At 48.7% G+C, this 19,368-nt stretch overlaps 2 protein-coding genes across 2 annotated transcripts; both read right to left on the reverse strand.

The window, feature by feature from the left end:
• Positions 1–503: 503 nt before the first annotated feature.
• On the reverse strand, positions 504–5,337 carry RNASEL (ribonuclease L). The gene is made up of 7 exons (XM_041479035.1): positions 5,267–5,337; positions 3,428–5,014; positions 3,007–3,095; positions 1,918–2,108; positions 1,706–1,814; positions 1,291–1,412; positions 504–930 (listed from the first exon to the last, which is right to left on the reverse strand). The coding sequence occupies exons 2-7, from the start codon at positions 4,815–4,817 to the stop codon at positions 795–797; spliced, it is 2,037 nt and encodes a 678-aa protein (XP_041334969.1). The 5' UTR covers positions 4,818–5,014; positions 5,267–5,337; the 3' UTR covers positions 504–794.
• Positions 5,338–12,680: 7,343 nt separating this feature from the next.
• RGS16 (regulator of G protein signaling 16) lies at positions 12,681–19,363 on the reverse strand. Its single transcript, XM_041479052.1, has 5 exons — positions 19,231–19,363; positions 17,934–18,035; positions 17,236–17,297; positions 15,634–15,800; positions 12,681–14,596 (listed from the first exon to the last, which is right to left on the reverse strand). Exons 1-5 carry the CDS (start codon positions 19,308–19,310, stop codon positions 14,396–14,398), a joined length of 612 nt encoding a protein of 203 aa, XP_041334986.1. The 5' UTR covers positions 19,311–19,363; the 3' UTR covers positions 12,681–14,395.
• Positions 19,364–19,368: the final 5 nt, after the last annotated feature.

Consider the following 19,368-nt stretch of genomic DNA (forward strand, 5'->3'; position numbering starts at 1 on the left):
TGCTGAGACTGAGCACGCATCTCTGGGTGTCCTCCTGCCTTCTGGGCATGAGAAAGGCACAGTGAGCAAGAAAGAAAAACAAAAAAAAAACAGGGAGGAAAGGTAAAAAACCCAAAAATATTGGTGCAAGAGGAGTCAGCGTTCTCCAGGTTGCATTTTCTCATCATCAGTTGTGTAGTCATACTTCCATAATGTATTTTAAAGGTTCCCAGGACCCTCAGGAGGACCTTTGCTCCAAGGCAGGAGCACTGATGTGCTGCAGAACTTCCCTTCATGTGCAGAGGGGATGGGGGAACCTCGTTCCTAAAGGAGCATAGAGTCAGTTTTCTATTCAAGTTTATTTCAAGTTTGTTTCTCCATGGGGTCATTGAAAGAATAACAGTTTGGGTGGGAACAAACAACACAAAAACCAAAAAACAAACAAACAAAAACAAAACAAACAAACAAAACAAAAACCAACAAACCACCAAAAAAAACCCTAAAAAAACCCACAAACACAAAAACCCCAGAAAACCACCAAAAATACAAAAACCCCACAAAAAACAACCTTTTCAACACCTGAAACATATTTCCATAATCAACATATAATCACAGTGCAAATCAGAGCATCCAAAGCTCATGGCTGTTACACCAAACTCTTTGGAATCTTTCCTAATTTAAGTCCTCCGTACTCTGTCCCTGGGTGTGCTTTATCCCAACTCCTTACCCACCTCTTCAGCTCTTCTGCAGGTGAATAAGTCAGAAATAAAAAGAGTGATGGTGGGATCAGACATGGCACGGGAGGCAGTGACATCCTACAGAGAAGGCTCCTGGAAGTCTGCGAGGTGGCTGCAGGTGGGGTTCTGCCGTAAGCTGTTGTACACATAGGTGGTGAGTTCTGGGAAAACCTTCAGGAAATACTCAGCATAGTCGCCTATTTTGTTGGTGATCCTGAAAGAAAACAAAAACAAACAGGATTTTTAAAGCTTGTCCAAAGGGTCAATATTCGAGGATGCCCTTGCAGAGAAAAAGCCATTCCAGGGAGGCTTTCTGATAACTTGGAGATGTTTCCTAGAAACCCCAGAGCTGCAATTTTTCTACTCCTCAATCTTTTTTTTTTCCCTTTTTTTTTTGGCTATTCCTCCAGCACCTCCATGTGCCTTTCACTTTCATCTTGGGCAGATCTCTCAGGCACGTGGTAGGGATTCTTGGGCTTGTCCTGGGCAAAGACAGCACTTGGTGATCCTTGTGGGTCCTCTCCAGCTCAGGATACTCTCTGACTATGGCAGGGGCAAGGGTGAGAACACTTACCCTTCATCTTTGTGTTCATCCATGTTTCTCATGAGCCTCAGGAGTTGGGTGACATCATTTCCGTATTTGGTAGGTTTTGCATTCCTGGGGTGTTCCATGACATATAAAACATCTTTGTCAATCTGAAGGAAATCACACAGATTATTCCCTGCCTTTCACACCCCCCAAAAACCAATAGAATTTGAAAGTTTGCCAGCCAATTCAAAAATGAGCAACTCCTTTTACCACTCCAGTTAGCAGAGCTCCCTTTAGCATCAGCATCTTCTGACTATGTGCCTTCAACTGAATTGTTTCTTCCAGTTGTGTGTATTTTGTGTAGGGCTACTTTTTCCAATTCCATTTTTAAACACTCAGAAAATCTTCTGCCTGAATGTCTAGCTCAAACCTGAAACCAATCCAAATTGAAGAGGATTACCATTTTGGTCCAATGTGGATAAGGAAAAGCCTTAGGATCTCGAAAAATACTTTTTCTTTTTCGGTCATCTTTGATTTTATTCCATATACTCTTCAGGAAGTTGAACCTGCTGTGGGATGAGAAGCTTCATTAGCTGCAGTGGCACCTAACTGTTCCCAGCACTACAGGCAATTCCACCAGAATTCCACCTCCTTTGTACTCCCAGGCCTTACCTCTGATTGCTCCAGAAATAGGGATGTTTGCTCAACCCTTCCAAGCCTCGTTCATCAGGAGAGAACAGGCTTTGTACAAGGTCCCGAGCCTCTGTGTAATCTGGGGAATTGGGAGCCAAATCCTCAATTCCAACTTGCTGGAGGGGTTTCCTACCCTCTGTTAAGATGTAGAGCACGAGCCTGCCCAGGGCCTGCAAAGAGACATCACTGCTCCCGTGCCACAGGCACCCAGCCTCCAGCCCAATGGAAGAGGACTGGTATCCCCAAATCCTGCAGGGGCCCAGAAGTGTAAAATACACACCTGTTGGAACCCTGGTTACTGAGAATTTTAGACTTTCTGTGCTGACAGGCTCTGACCCCCAAGAGAACTCTGCATTGACCTGAGGCCATGGAGAAGGTTTCCAAAATGGAATGATAGAACTGGGGTTGTTGGTGTGGAGTTTGATTAAAAGTGTACAATATCACATGGTGGAAAACTTAGAGTTTAAGGTTCTAGAATATAGTAATATCTATAAAGCAAGATGGAGGTTTTAGGGTCGTGGCTGGTTCTTCTTCTTCACCTTCTTCTCCATGGGTCTGGGTGGTTTTGTGTAATTGGATAAAAAAGTCCACATTGCAGGCACGGGTGGTTGGCTATTGGGTTAAAAGTGAAAATAATTCAGGTTTCACTTCTTAATTGGACAGTTTATCCTTAAAAGGCCTTGTAGAGAGAGAGAGACAGGGCTCCATTTTTAGTTTGTTAGAGTGAAGTGCTGTAGAACTCAGGGTTTGTGAGACTGTGACATGGATAAGAACTAACAAACATCTGAGTCCCAACAAGAAATACCATCTTACACATTTCATCCCAACCCTGGCAAAAAGAAGTTAAGACTTGACACGCACCCAGTACAAACCTCGAAGCTGTGTGCACAAGGACAGAGGAGATGGGCATCCAAATCAACATCCCTCCTATGCAACATCTGTCCCTACACTGATTTCCCCACAAATCAAAGCATTTTCTAGTTGGGAATGCAAAAAGCCTTTCCCTAGGACCCACAGCTACAGAGCACCCAACATTTTAAACCACAGGCTGGTTCACAGAGAGCTTACCTGTAAATCTGACTTTACAAATTCTTCTTGGCCTTCAATCAACCTTCTTTTACTACCGAAGTCCGCCAAATAAATTTTGCCACCTAAATCTGGGGAAATAAGAGAAATTGTTAGCAAGTAAAGGTGGCAAACCTTCATACGGTCCATTGCTGACTTCTGGATGGCCCCTTCTTTAAAAAACAGTTCTCTGGAGGCACCTGTGATGTGTTGGTCAGCCTGCAGAGCTAAAGGGATGTGCAAGCTTGTTCTCTCTGTGGGCCGATTTGTACTTATTTAAAGAGGAGATCTAAACCACCCCATTCAGCACAAAGCCATCTCTACTTTTACAGACAGCTGTGAGGCACCTTCTCTAAATTTCAGGGAGAGAGAAATGAAAACACAAAGAAAACAAAACAAAAACATAAGGAAAGCAAAACATAACCTATTACGAAGTTCCCGGGCTGTAGATCCTGGTGAGCAAATCCGAGGGAGTGCAGCTCTCTCAGTGCTTGGAAGATGATCTTCAGAGCAGCTTTGTAATCCTTCTGGTCTTCAGGGTCCTGCAGGTGCTCCTGGAGGTTTTTCTCCCAGAGTGGGAAGCACAAGTACATGCAGCCTTTTTCCTTCTCAGACTGGAAGAGCTTCAGTAGATGTTCGCTGTGAGAACATTTTTCAAGGAACTCTTTCTCTTTGTCACCCTCTGTGCTGCAGGTTATTTGCACTGCCACCTCTGTCCCTCCGTGGAGCCCAAGGTAGATGCCATCCTGAATTTTCTGCTGGAAGTATGGAAATGTCTTCAGTTTGCCAATCATGGGGCGATACATTTGATCAAGTTTTTTCAGCTGGGCCCTCCAGCGTTTGCTGTTTGGCTCCCACGCTCTGGGGGTTTCTGGGGCGAGCCTGACCTTGTGCTCACGAAGAAGGTTTTCCATGCTGGAAGAGCGATTGTTCCTTGCAACTCTCATCAGGTTCCCAAGGTCAGTCCTCGCTCCCTTTTCACACAACAGCTTTGCTATTCTGCAATTATCTTTGTTCACAGCCACCATCAGGGCTGTGTTGCCTTCCTCATCTGCATCATCAATGTCTATCTCATCCTTCTCCAACAAAGCTGTCACCAGCTCCGGGCTCTCCATTTCAACAGCCAGGATGAGGGCAGTTTTCCCACATTCATCTTTGCTCTTCACATCCACACCGTGCTCCAGCAGGAAACTAACTATGGGCACAGGTGACTCATGCCTTCTTTTATCTGAGTCCTTCTTTAGGGCGTGGATCAGGGCGTTCCTGTCTCTGTTGTCACGGATGTTCACATCAGCCCCCATCTCTTGGACCAGGATTTTCACAGCTGAGAAGTGGCACTCCCTGCAAGCGTCCATCAGCGCTGTGGCACCTCCTTTGTGCAGCTTGGCTCTCTCCTCGCTGGCCTCCCTCCTCAAGTTCACCTTTGCCCCTCTGCTGTAGAGGAATCTCAAGGCTTCCTCCTTCCCGTACCACGCAGCCTCCATGAAGGCTGTGAAGCCGTTGTTGTCCTGCTCATTGATGTCTGAGCCACGCTCCAGGAGGAGCTTCAGGATCTCCACGTTCCCTGCGATCCCTGCCTCAGTAAAGGCAGTGCCACCATTGTCCTTCCTGGCGTGCAGAGAAGCTCCTCTGGCCAGCAGAAGCCGGACCAGCTCCTCATCACCCTTTCTCACTGCGGTCTGCAGGGGTGTCCAGCCATGGTCCACCTTGGAATTCACATCTGCCCCTTGCTCCAGCAGCGCCAGCACAGCTTCTTTGTCCTGGTAGTACACAGCATCATTTAACTGTGAGTTAAGGACTTCTGCTTCATTCATTCTGGGAGGGGAGGAGGCCTTCTTCTGGTTGTGAGCTGGGAGCTCCAAGGTGGTCAGAGGGAGGGCTCTGGGTTCACCACCAGAACCTGGGGCTCCACAGAAGGATGGGAGATCTGCAGTGCTCAGTGCCTTTGGAGTGGGGGGATGATGCCCACGAAACACATTAGGGGCACTTTTGAGGGCTCTGTGGTCTTCACCTGATTAACGAACAGAAAATACTGTTTCATTACCTGTGAAACCTCGCTGTTTACACCCCATGTGTCCTGTGTGAGGGGCAGCTGAGGACAGCAGTGCCAGTGCCAGCTGGGAGAGCCAAGGCCTGGGGAGAAGCACAGCTCTGGCACTCATGGATCCTTGTTTCCTTGCCTGGCCCCAGCCCCTCTCACGGCCCAGGGAGGTGTCCCTGCTGCTTTTGCTGTGAATGTCATCTCAGACTCGTCCCAGCTTACCTGATAAGCCATCAGTGTCAGGTGAAGATGGGCATTCCCCTTCAGTTTTGGATGGCAGCCACACACAGATCCAACACCTGGAGTGAGACAGAAATCCTTAATCCCTCCTGCTTCTACAGGCCATGAGGAGACCCTGCCTGACAGGAAGCCTCTCCTAAGCTTTTCACCACGTTAGGAAATTGATCAGGTAGGACTTAATTTGCCTTTATCTAGCTGGTATCTAGAAAAAGTGGGGCTCCAATACCCATTTTCTGTTCAGCACTTTCAGGAGTTACTGCTTGTCAAGCTGAACTGCAAATAAATTACCTAAGTAAATCAGGAAAGTGATAGAGAAGTCTTAAGGTGTAAAATAAAAGTATAAATTTACATTAATTTACGCTCAGAAAGCCAAAGATTGTTTTTTGGGTGGTTTATTTCCCTCCCACCCTCACCCCCACCTCCAGCAGGAAATAACACAGAATTTCAAGAATTTCAATAAATAAATACAGTATTTCATTTATTCCAATGCATTTCATTTCCTTGTATTAATTTCTATACATTTTGCCATACAGGGAAAAAAAAAAGAAAAAAAAAAAAAAAACAAAAACAAAACCAAACCAAACCAAACCAAACAAACAAAAAAAAAAAAAAAATCCACGTTACTTTCCTGGCCAGAAAAGCAGCACAGCATCCTCTGGGCTCGGTGGGGCTCAAGTTCCTCACCCCTGTCACGACAGCAGAACCCTGGGGAGGAGGAAGAGAGGGGCTGAGCACCTTCCTCTTCCTCCGAGCAGCAGAGTCACAAGGTCTGCACTCCAGGAAATGTTTCTATATTTCTATCCCCGCCCCACTGACTTTTGACCATGCCTGCATGTCCCTGTGTGTCACCCAGCCCTGCCTGCTGCCACCACAACGACACAGCCACCAAGGTGTCCCCAAATGTGTGCTGGCTCCTTCCAGGAGGGAAGGTTTTATCCACCTGCAGGAGGATGCTGGGGTTCTGGGGGAGGTGTTTGGTGCCTTTTTTCCAGCATGCAGCAGAGAAGTCGTGAGCAAAGTGCTCTCCCCCTGCACTCAGGCCCTGCTCAGAAACATCTGCCCAGCAGTGCTTCAGGAGCTGAAGGTCTGGAGACATCAGGGCTGTGCACTGGGGGACATCTGGGGTTTCATTTTTAAGCTTTTCCTCACCTTTTTGGTAAATCCATCCACGTGAGGGGAGTAAATGCTGCTGAATTACACCCAGGGAATCGCTGAGCTGCAGATGTGTGGGCTCCTCCCTGGCACCACCCTGGCACCCTGCCCCTTGTAGGCAGCTCTGTGTAAACACCAGCCTGCTCCTCCAGACCCTCCCTATCAGCCTGGAAAGCCTGTGCAGGAAACACACAGGAGGAGCCCAGGCTGTGATGGCACACCCAGTCTCCTTCACTGCCCTGTGAGCTGAGATGAGCTCAGCAGAGCCTGAGCAGCTCCCCCAGCCGCTGCACTGCGCTGTGCCAGCAGCAGGATGCAGCTCACATCTGAAACGGGGCTGGAACTGCATCCATCAAATCATTCCTGGCTTTCCCTGCTGCCTGGGCACATGCACAAGCTGGGAATCTGCACGTGGACACGGAGACATTGTGAAAAATGTGTATTTTATGATTGGCTTTTGGCAAATATTAAAATGAATATTGTATGTGTTATGTTAGAAAGTTGTGCTGTATTAATTTTCTTAAATATAGTTTTAGGTTTTAACATAATGTTTAAATAGAAACTATTCTATGTAAGATACTTTTTTAAATGAGAGGACTCGCACCAGGTAGCAGCCACAGGACACCTAAACCTTACAGAGAAAGAGAATTTATTGCTCCATTATCAGAAGAAACAAACTTCTTCCCACCTCGCTCAGCCCTGAAGGATGCAGAGGAAGAAGTTGACACTGACCAGCCAGAATCCTTTGTTTGAATGGAATTTATGCATCATGTATGAGCTGTATGAATATGCAACAGGCTTTTAAGGGTTAATCCTCTGTTAATGTGGGTCCTTTTTTGGGCTTATTTTGCCCAGAAAGAGGTACCCGGACTGTCTGTAACTCTTTTTTACTGTCTTATATTGTCCTAATTTCAATTGTTCAAATTTTTATTACTCTAATTATATTACTTTTTTTTTAGGATCAAACTTTTAAAATTTAAAAAACAAGTGACTGGTGTTTTTCACACATGGCCTGATACAGGCACAAGGGCAGGGAAAAGCCCTTAAAGAGCAGGGGGGATGCAGGGTGGACTTTGTCTGGCTGGGGAAGAGCTTTTAAGGTAGACAACTACTTTTGGATTAAAATTTGGCGCTTCTGCCATTTGAATTTTTGCAAAGCTCAATCAAGATAATATTTTTTTAAAGGTAAATAGATAATTACAAGGTCTTGGCTTGTTATAGCCAGCAATCTCATTTCGGCTCTCATTATAATTTGAGTTATCATCTCTATAATTGTCAAAACTGTTTTTGGAGGCTGCCATTGTGCAGAGCCCAGCATAAGGAGGGGATGATGTGTGGGACTAAAAAAGAGGTCCTCCCATCTCTGGGTGCAGCCCTGTGTGTGTTTTCCATGGATATCCCAATCCTTTGTCACATCTCCACGCCAGCTCTCACTAAACTCTGTCTCTGCAGGAGACACATCCCTGTACCTCATTGGGCATCCTGCTTCCCACAGCATCCACAGGCTCTGGGAACATCCCACGCTCTCGGCGTGGAATTCTGCAGGGTTTGTGCTGCCACAGGAGACCTTGACACAGCCCCAAAGGGACAGAGACTGCGAAAACTCAGGGGCGATCTCCAATCTGTCCCATGACTGTCTGGATCTCATTTTAATTCACAGGAAGAATCTCTCCCAGTTTGACCAGGGCTGTGGCTGCAGCTGCTGGTGCTCAAGTACCCATTTGCAGGCTGCAAAACACACAAACTACCAGAGCAAGGGCACGTCTCGGCTTCAAAGCCAGTAAAGACATCAAAAAAAAAGCCAAAAGACATTAAAAAAAAACCCCAATATAACAACATCACATCACCCACCCAAGTACAAGAGCCTTCTTCAGCTTGCTGGTTTAATTAAAGTCATTTATTGTCTTGTGTTGGTAGGAGGATAAAAATCCCTAGGATGGTAGGAACCCAAACCTGGTGGTGGGAACGAGGTGTTTGCAGCCAGCAGGGCTGTGGCAGGAGTGTGCCTGCACCCCAGTGAAGAAGGGTTTGCTGCTAGTGCTTTCCTGATCCAGATTGTTTTTCCCAGAGCCACAAGTCTGAACTCTGAGTCCCTGCAACAGCCAGTTTCCAGGGAATGAAAGGGTCTCCAAGGTTTTCTAAAGTGTGGGAGTAACAGAGCTCCTCTCCACCACCATTCCGTAGTCTCTGGGTTATGGAGTTCCTGCTGTATTTGTGCATCTGCAGAGTCATTATTTGCCCCCACGCACCCAGGGACTCAGGAGATGAGCTGCTGAGACACAGACAGCAGGGAAATCAAGGGCACAGCTAAGCAAATCTCCCTTTTCCTCCATTCTGGTGGACTTACACCCATTTCTGCATCCCTTCCCCTGGGATGACATCTCCCGAGAATCCTTGTCCTCCCAGCAGCCACAAATAAACACGGAGCAAAATGTGGCAACAAAAACTGCCTGCCAAGGGCAAAATTATTTTTTAAAGGAGCTATGAATAGTAGGATGAGGTTTTTTTCTTCATGTTCCCTTCATGTGCTTTCTTATTATATTTCCAAGTGGGAATATCCCAGGGTTTATGTGCTTGGCCATGCTGATATGATCCCAGTGCTGGAACACAACCCTGGAAAATAGTCCACAGAAGGATGGCAGGTGATGCCACCCATGGAGGAGCATCCACCACTTCTCACAGAACCATTTAGGTTTGGAAAGACCTCCAAGGTCATTGAGTCCAACCATCATCCCAAGTCCAGCACTGAACCACATCCCTCATATCTGTGCCTTTTCTGGAGTATTTTTACCTTTTTTAAACTTTATTTTTTTTAGTTTTTTGGACTGCTGCTCAGTCCTCATCACCACCAAAAAAGAAATTTTTGCCAGTAGGAAAGGAGAGATGAGGGCAACAACGAGGCAGGCAGGGACCTCACCAAGCAGGGCAACACATCCCAGTCCCTGGGCAAAGAGAGCAGGGCAGATCTATTTAAAATAGCCCAGAGCAGCCAAAACAGGTCAGAAAAGGAGTCAGGCTGAGCACCTGAGCTCAGATGCCTTTCCCAAGGAGAGCAGGTGGATGTCCAGCAGGATTTCTCCCAGCTGTTTCTCATCCCATCCTTCCCCGTGTCCCAGCTCCCCTCCAACACAGGCAGCCCAGCCCTGGGCAGGCAGGAGGGCTGTTGGATTGAGCCCTTTTCTGACCCAGAGATGGGCAACTGAGAGGCATTTTAAAAACTATTCTATTTTCAGTCTCATGTGAGACAATACAGATGTTATAATTCACACCATCACAATCAGAAGCCAACTAATTCTTAATTAGAATACACTATAAGTGTTTCTTGGCCTATCAGCTTTTGCCACCCCATGCTGTAAATGCCTTAAAGCCAATCATCTAAAATTACCCCTCGTGCATACCCAGGTAACATTTTACAGCAGGCCATTCTTTAAAATGAGAAATAAATCATGGATGTACATAAATGCAGCTGAGCTTCCTCCAAAAACATATCCAGATAACATTTTACAGCAGGCCTTTTTTAAAAAAAGAGAAGTAAATAATGAATTTATACACATGCAGCTGAGCTTCCTTCAGAAACATATCCAAATAACATTTTATAGCCTTCTTTCATGGACTTTCTTTAAAAAGTGAGATAAATCATGAATTTACACACATGCAGCTGAGCTTCCTCCAGAAACATATCCAGGTAACATTTTACAGCAGGCCTTTCTTTAAAATGAGAAATAAATCACAGGTGTACACACGTGTAGCTGAGCTTCCTCCAAAAGCATACCCAGATAACATTTTACAGCCTTCCTTCACAGCCTTTCTTTATAAAGAGGAATAAATCATGGATGTACACACATGCAGCTGAGCCTTCTCCAGAAACATATCCAGATAACTTTTTACAGCATTCCTTCCCAGCCTTTCTCTAAAAGGAGAAATAAATCACGGATGTACACACACACAGCCTGTCGTCACGTGTGTGTATCCATGGAAAACGAAAAGCTCAGAATTCCTACACTTAAATATCTGCACATCCACCTGCCTAATCCTTGTCCTAGCGCACTCCTGCATCCACATCCATGTCCTAAGAGCACCCCAAAGCTGCCTGGTCCCACTGGAGCAGGGATCTTGTGGCTGCAGGAGCCCCTGAGCTGCTGGGAATGCTCCAGCTCCCAGGGCACGGGGTGAAACAGCTTTTTTTTCTTTTTTTTTTTTTTTTTCCCACCAAATAAATCCATCCCTCCTCATCGTGGCTCATGGAAAGCTGGCCCAGGAGCAAGTTCATGTTCACAGCCTGGGGGAGCAGGGCAGTGCCAGCCCCCACGGTGGAGCTCAAATCCCCTCAGCTGCTTCCAAATGTGCAGCCTCCTCCCTGGGAAACTTCAGCCTGGGTTTATTTGAGTGACCACAGCTGGATGAGGGAAGCTTTGGCTCCTCGGTCTCAAATGTGGTTTTGTGGGTTGGTTTTTTTTTTAGTCCCCCCACCCCCAAGGCTTTAAGGTTTTGTTGTGTGACTGCTGGGTTTTGGCAGCAGGCACAGCTGGATGCAAGGCTGGCTTTTAGTGACTGGGTTTTCTCTTTGGGAAGCATCTCAGAGGAAACTGAGCTGCAAGAGGGATTGTCCAGGATCAGCTGTGGGGGCTGAGAGCTGCCACCGAGGCTGAGGCTCAGCTTGGGCCATGCATGATGCAGCAAGGATGGACACAGCCTCACATTTCCTTGTAAAGAAAGCTCAAAAAGGTTTTAATTCTATATTTTTATGACTTCTTTATTTTTAAAATTTAAATTTTATTTTTAATAATTTAATTTTAAAATTAATTTAAATTTAATTCTAATTTTATTTTTAAATAATTTAATTTTAAATGAAGTTTATTAATCATTTTAATTGAGTTTTGTTAATTATTTTATTTGTTTCTTATTTTATTATAATAATTTATTGTTATTTTATTAATATTTTTATTAATTTTTTTAATGGAGAATCAGTTTTAAATTAACTTCAAGGTGTGCAAGACAAAGTATTCATATTTTTCATTCAGAAGCTGCAGTGAAAAAAAAAAGAAAAGGCAACAACAAGATTATTTTTTTTATTCTGGCTTATTCTAGTCTGCTTTACTGCTCTCTTTTCTGACAAGTAATTTAAATATTTCCTGGCTACTTTCCAGCTCATTTCTTCCCTCTGACACTGACAAAGATCAGACAGAGATGCAAACTGCTAGGATCCCAAATCACCTGGCTTGTAAGACAAGGCCATGCTTAATTCAAAAGGTGAGGGGAAGCTCCAGCCCTTTCCCCTGGCCAGGTGGGGATGGAGCAGAGCCCGTGTGTTTTACAGCACCTGCTGATCCTTGTCCCTGCATGGCTGTCACAGGGCTCAGGAGCTGCAGCTGCTTGTGAAATGCATTTGGGTGGCAGGGGGTGCTTGTGCTCATAGTGACACCTTGGAACATGCACATTCTGAGTTATTCCCTGGGATCCCAGCTCCTCCTCACCAGCCCTCTCACACTCTGCTCCGCTGACGCAGGCCAGTTAATTTTGGCTTCCAGAACACGCAATAAATAGAAAGAAGGCAATAAATAAAACCATATTTTGGTTGGGTTTTTATTCCAAGCACTTCTTTGAGCTGCACTGGGCTGCTCTTCTCCAGCCCTGGGTGCTTCTGTGGAAAGCTCTTTCCATGCAACTTTCCCCTTCCCTCCCAGACCCTTAGAGGGAACGGCTCAGACCTCACTCTGCACAGGAACAGGATTTTTTTTTTAACCCCTCTGATATCAGAGTGTTCCCCCTTTGCCAACAAATTCAATAATCAGGTGTGCTACTGACAAAAATCAAGTATTGTTTATGTCAGTGGCCCAAAAAGAAGGGGTTTTTCCCTGCATCCTCTCAATTTTATGACATTTGTGTTTTTAATAATACTGAGCAGATATTGGGAACTGCAGTCCTGTAAAGGGCTGAGAAAGTATGAGCAACACAAGCAGCACTGGCAGCTGGCAGTTCATACATTCAAAGCTTCACTTCTGCTTTCATTCTTTCTATGAACTACTCAGTTTTCTTTGACAAACCAAATACCACAAAGTTTTATGCCTCAAAAGTCTTCCCCCTTCCTCTTCTGCTTTTGACACTGTCACTTTTAAAGGGACTGGAAATGCCCCCTGAGTCACCCAACACAAGCAGCTTTGCAAAGCATTTAGAATTATAATGTAAAATTTAATTGAAAGTCCACGACCAGAAAAATAAAGACCCAGCCCATGTTGTCAGGGTATTTTGCTCTGTACATTTTATTTTATTTGATTTTGTAATGACAACATTACGTCGGCAACGAGAACAGACCATTGTGCATCGCTCGCTTCAGTAACACAGCAAAGGTGGTTCCAGTTGTAAAAATAAATAATAAATAAGAAAGCAGCTGATATCTCCCTGTAAACACAGCCAGGACAACAGCCAGAGGGTCAGAGGTGGGACCAGGATGGGGGTGGTGGAAGAGGACTCGGAGGAACATCCCCAAACTGGTCTTTGGTCCCTTGCTCTGCTCAAGCAGCTGTGAAAAGCCCAAAGGATGCTGTGCTCCAGCTGCTGCTGAGACAGCGGGGCAAAAGAGAGTTCCCTTGGCAAGGAGTGAGTACCAGTGGGACAAGGATGTCCAGGTTTGGTCTTTAGGGATAAACAGAGCCCTGGAAAGCAGCAGAGAGCAGTGCTGGTGGCACATTCCCCAGGACCCAGCACAGGCTCCACATCACCCAGCCACCCACCATTGCTGCCAAGTGGGACCCACACCTCTCCAGAACCCCAAAATTCCTGCTGAGAGGGACTTCCTGAAGAGCTGTCCCCAGGTTTGGGCCGGTGATGTGTCCTGCCGCCCCCGAGCCACTGAATTCACGGGACTGGTTTCACTCACTCCACGGGTTTCTGATAAAGTGCTGTGGCTGCAGACTGGTTTCACCATCCAAGGGAACAACATGCCCAATTATAAACCCAAGCAAAGCCCTGGGTTTTCTCTCCCATGTGTGAAAATCAAGTTTTCCATAGAGTTGCTTACTAAAGTGCCTGTTTGACCTCTCTGTTCCCTGCCTGGGACAAGCTGCTGAGATGCCTTCCACATCTTGAAGGGGAGAGAGGGAACAACATGGGCTGCAAAGCATCCTTGCACTGCCATCCAAACTCTCTAGCAGCTCTCCCTGCTGCTACTGGTGTACCTTGCTCCAAAATTGTGCTACAAATCTGTCTGGTCCTCTCAAATTATTACACAGAAAAGGTGGGAGGCATGCTAAGTGCTACAACAGCTAAAAAAATTTAATTTACAAGCTCCTTGGAGCAAGGGGTACACGTGTGCTTTCAGCAGTGCTCCTGTAATAAATATAGCTATAATAATAATAATAATAATGAAATAAATAACAATAACAGGGATAAAACGTCACGCACGTGACCTAAGATTAGGTGCAATCTGAAGGTCGTGGAGCTCAAGCGAGGGATGAAAACGTCACTGCACTGGAAGGAGGTGGAAAGCGGCGATGCAGAGCATGCATGGGACACAGCTGGAGGATCTTGGGATCAGGAGAAGGCAGGAGCAGGATCCCTCCAGCTGAAATTGCCACGTAGTCTCGGGGCTTTTACGCCGGCCATTCCCTGTGGGCGGGATTGGCAGGTCCTGTGCTGGCCCCGCAGCAGGTGGGAGCTCTTCGGCTGTGGGTGCTCGGGGGAATCCCATCTCTGAACGAGCTGGGTTCCATCTGCACTCGCAGCTCAAACCCGAATTCTTTCCGCGTCCGCAGTGGCAAAGATCTCCGGCCAAGCTGCGAGGGGAGGCTCCGGGCTCCCACCCCCGGGGAGGGAGGAATGCCGTGTCCGGCGGCTCCTGAAGCGCTCAGGGTGCTGGGGATCCTGCTAAAATTCCACAGCTTCAGCTGGAACCCCGCCACACGGGCCTCAGCCCTCGCCATCCGCGTCCCACCCTGTGCCTGGCCCCCTGGCCGGCCCGGGTCAGGTGTGCGAGCGCTTGCTGGAGCCGCGGCTGGCGGCCTGCTTGGTCATGTCCTGGTAGGAGGCGGATTTCAGGAAGCGCGGGTAGGAGTCCTTCTCCATCAGCGTGCGCGTCTTGGCCTGCGCCTCGTTGAAGCAGGCGGAGGTGGCCCCCGAGAGGTTCTTGCGGGTGATCTCCCTGGTCTCGTGGTCGATGTTCACCTGCAAGGCAGCAGCGCCCACAAATGTTAGTTCCTCTTCTATGTGAGGACGAAACCTGGTTTTAATTTGTCTTCAGATGAGGGTGAAGATGCTCACTGTGAGAGACAACTGCTCACTTTGGACATTTAAAGGGTTTATTAAACCTTAACAAAAATACAACAAAGGACTACATAAGGAAAAATTCGCAGCACTGGGAGCTGCCCCTCGCGCATTCCACGTGGCCAGTTCATCCTCAAGATGGATGCTCAGTCCTTTGTACCCCTGGGGGTTGCATCAGCCAGCCCTGGCCCCTCCCAAAGTCTGTCAGTCAGCTCTTCTTTGCTATTTATCGGTGGAGATTGCTTTCTTGCAACTTGATTGGAGGTGAGGTGTTGCCATGCCTCACCCCCTAAGCAACAAAGCTTTTCCATTCCCAACTGCCCCAGGTAAGGGGCACATGTGCACACCTTCTTTTTTCCTGCCTTAGACAACCCCGGCTATCTGATGGATGCAATACGGGGGTGGGGGGAAAGGGAACCATGGGGAGAACAGAGGACACCTCAACTACAACAACATAACTATAAATTACTAAAGCTTTTCTTAATATTCACACAATAGTTGTCTTTTAATTGCGATAGCCAATCATCTCATTATCCATCTGTAACACTCACAAACCTTTCTGTCCCTTCACTAATGTGGCTCCAGGGTTTTCGGAGTCTCCCCGAAAACGGCTGCTGTGGGTGTCCCTCATCTTACAGAGAGATAACAAGGGTCTAAAGGTGGAAGAGGGGCTTCTTAGGTCCAGTCATCATAACTAGGCATTTCTTATCTTAGACAACTGACCACCAGGGAGGCCTTGCATGCCCTGTGTCTGCTACACTTCACAGTTAGACTCAATTTCTCTTCCAACATTATGTGATGGACCGCACGGTGTTAAAAATTAAATCTCTCATGAACAAGAGTACTCCTTCCCACTGATCCAACAGCACTTTCATAAAACCCACCAGGATATTTTATTCCTTTCCTGCCCTATTTGATGTGACAGAAAATGGTCTCACCTCCCTGGGTGCCTCACTTTGGACAAACTCCTCGAAGATCCTGTTGGCTTTGGAGGCCAGCTTGGTTTTCGACCGGGTCTTTTTGAAGTCCTCGCATGCCAGCCAGAAGTCGAGGTTCTCCTCACTGAATTCGGTCTTCAGGAAGGTGTGGAATGCATTTACCCCACCTATGGAGGGGAGAAAAGAGCAGTTAATGGGAAGGGAGGTGGGCAGGAAGAGGACCAGCAGCAGACACCGCCTGGCGAGCGTTGCCCTGGGAGCTCAGACCGTGACATCGGCAGATTTCCTTTCCTTCTGGGCAAATTCCACCCTCTGAGACACCACTAATTGGCCTCTAGACTCCAATAAAATCCTTTCCCACAGACAAGTAATCCTCTGGTTTTATTTATCTGACCTTTCTGTAATGAGGCTTCAGAGTATTTTCTTTACAGCTTCGGAAAAGAGCTAATTCTACCTAAGGAGAAGCGCGCTGACGCATCGGAACGCTGCAGGAGCCGAGCAGCCGTGCCTTGATTTTGATTTCTCAGCCCACATCTGGGGGGGAACGAGATGCTGAGGACGGGAGAGTAATTGCAGCAAGGATTTCAAAGCTGTGCTGGGAGGGTGGATTAAGTTACAAAGCTAGAGATGCTCATTAGCCATCACAGCACGTGAGGGAGACAGGGAAAAAAAATACACTTGGCCCCAGACTAGCGCTGTGGAAGGACTTTGTCTGGCTGGGGAAGAGCTTTTAAGGTAGACAACTACTTTTGGATTAAAATTTGGTGCTTCTGCCATTTGAATTTTGCAAAGCTCAATCAAGGTAATCTTTTATTAAAGGTAAATAGACAATTACAAGGTCTTGGCTTGTTATAGTTAGCAATCTCGTTTTGGCTCTCGTTATAATTTGAGTTATCATCTCTGTAATTGTCAAAACTGTTTTTGGAGACTGCCATTGTGCAGAGCCCAGCGTAAAGAGGGGATGATATGTGTGACTAAAAAAGAGGTCCCATCTCTGGGTCTGGAGGAGCTGCCTGCATAGGGAGAGGGAGACAGCATCTCACAGGAGCCCTGTGCATCACAGACACACAGCTGATATCAGAGTGGGAAAAGGGCAAGGTTGTTCAATCAAACAGCTGAATTCCTGCTCCCTGTGCAAGAGCCATCCCCGGAGGCACAGGACAGACAGGCAGAGGGCAGCAATGCAGTTGTCTGAACAAGCCTGAGGGGAGGTGGCTGCATGCCTGTTCCCACCAGACACGGAGAGCAGACACTGCCTTCTCCCCAGTGTGGAGAAAGGGGTGCCATGGGAATACCATGATGTTCCCCCTGGCGAGCTGCTCCTCAGGGGGTGCCCGTGACAGTGCTCCTGTGCCAAGGCAAGACAGCACTTCTGTCCCCCAAAAAATCCCAGCCAGGAGGGAAGGGTACAGCCTCATGGGGCAGGCAATGAGCCCTGTGCCTCAGATCTGGGCAGGAAAGGGACCTCTTTCTAAGTCCTGAAACACCTCATCTGAGGAGGAGGCGAGATTTCATCACACACTGACTCCAGTCATACAGCTCACTATGAGTACATTTGTCCTACACACTCTCACCAAGAGAAGAAAACAAGATTCTACTCACTTTTGCTCTTGAGGAGCTGGTCAAAGGACTCCCTCCATTCCAGCACCTCTTGGGAGGAGTCTCTGGAAAAGACAAAAAGGATGTGAGGCTCTCTGTCCAGCAGTGAGGGATGGGAGCACTTCAGTTGAGCAGCTCCATCAATGGGACACGGAGGCATTCGGCAGGAAACCAAAGCCGGGGGCCAATATCCATTACCTGTGGGCTCTCTTTCCTCTCTCCTCCCTTTCTTTCACCTTCCCTGAAGGCTCACCCGACCTCCTCTCCATGCTGCTGGCCAGGAGGTTCTTTAGGGGATGCTCAGAAAAGCCCTTTTCTGCTGGCCCAGCAGAGCCTCCTCTGCAGAAGACCCCCTGCCCTCAGCAGCAATATTTAGTGTTCTATGTTTAATGCTGCCTGCATTCCCCGGGGATCCCAGCCACTGGTGTGAGACACCAGGAAGAGCAGGAGCCCTGCGGCTTGCCTGCCTCTCGCCAGGGCCCTGCTCTCTGTGCCTAATGCCAGAGCATCCGTTCCCCTGCCGGATTTTATAGCCGCTGGAGCAGGGGAGTGATCCGCCTTCCCGGCCCGCCTGGGTGGGACTTCGTGGAGGGGGAGCTGTGCTCTGTGCTGCACAGATGGGCTGCAGCATCCCTCAGGAACGGCTGCTCCATGGGGGCTTGGCCCGGGCTGGACCTGGGGCAGAGCTGGGCTTGGCTTACCTGTGCCTCGAGCCCAGCTGCAGCTTGCTGGAGCTCCCACTCTTGTGTCCCAGCTCGGGTTTATGAAGCAGGATGCCCAAGCGGGTCTTCAGATCCTTGGCTCTGGAAGGAAGGGAGGGAGGGGCGAGATGGGATCTCTGCACCATCAGTCTGCTGCCCCCAACCCCTCCACTGGCAGGGGCACAGCCCTCGCTGCCCAGCTTCAGCCACTTCTTGGCTCTCTGGTGTGTGAAATAAATGCTCCCCGCCTGCTTTTCCTGCTCCCTGGCAACCGCGCATTAAGCCTGGGGGACCGTTTTCTCCTGCTCGCTTCCCAGGCAGAGACACATGGAATATAAAGCACGATGAGCTCTTTCCTCTGGGGCAGGTAAAAGCTGCTGGAGCACCCCCACCCAGCTCCTGGTTCCTTTTCCCATCCCACTCTCCCGGCAGCTCTCCGCTGGAAAAACACAGCAATTTCCTTCCTGTCGACACAGCGGGAGCATCTCCCTGCTGCCCGCCAGGCTGCTGCTCCCCTGCTCTAATTTTTGGGGTGCCTCTGAGCTCCCAGGAGCCTGTCACCAGGCTGTGGAGAGGGCAGCGCCATCCACCTACCCCATGGCTTCAGGAGGCAGAGGCAGCACTGATGCGCCTGTGCCAGGGGCAGGGATGCTCCTGTGCCAGGGGCAGGGATGCTCCTGTGCCAGAGGCAGGGATGCTCCTGTGCCAGGGGCTGGGGTGCTCCTGTGCCAGGGGCTGGGGTGCTCCTGTGCCAGAGGCTGGGATGCTCCTGCCGGTCCCCGCTGCTCCGCGGCCAAGGCGCGGAGAAGGCACCTGCCTGCCGGGAGGTGTCTGCGGCAGCAGGGCAGGAGAAGCGGCTCCTGTCTGTCCCCAGGGTGTCCCCGAGGCGGCGTGTGGCCCAGCTGCTATTTGCGTGCCCGCGGCTCGTTCAGGCGTCCCGAGGCGCCCGTACGAAAATCAGGGTTTAAATGTCAAGCCGGCAGCGTGGGGCTTGGCAGGAGGAGCAACATGTCACTTAACAGTTCGGCCGTGTTGACAAAAATACTCCTGCTGCTGTCGAGTTGTGCAGAGGCAGAGCCAGAAACCCCTGGTGTGTTTGTACAGCCCTGGGCAGCCTCCTCTCTCCCCCTCCGCTTGTTCCACCTCCGTGCTCCCCTCCTGGGGAGCAGAAGGGATGCAGCCACAAGGAACCATTCGGCCGCGTGTTTTGTGCAGCCCGCTTTCTAGCCCACCATCACATCGGCAGCAGCAGAGGCCGGTCCGGGTGCGACCCCTCTGCCGCCCAGAAGCGCCTTACCTTTCCAGGCAAGTGATGGGGAGCGCGGCTAAGCCCCGGCACATGCTGAGAGCTGGGCACCCAGGCATCCAGCAACTCATCGGCTCCTCCCGGGGGTGCCAGGGGGTGCAACAGGCGGCTGCGGCACCTCCTGCCCCG

Source organism: Pyrgilauda ruficollis, unplaced genomic scaffold (assembly GCF_017590135.1).
Source record: "Pyrgilauda ruficollis isolate IOZ18807 unplaced genomic scaffold, ASM1759013v1 scaffold47, whole genome shotgun sequence".
NCBI lineage: Eukaryota > Metazoa > Chordata > Aves > Passeriformes > Passeridae > Pyrgilauda > Pyrgilauda ruficollis.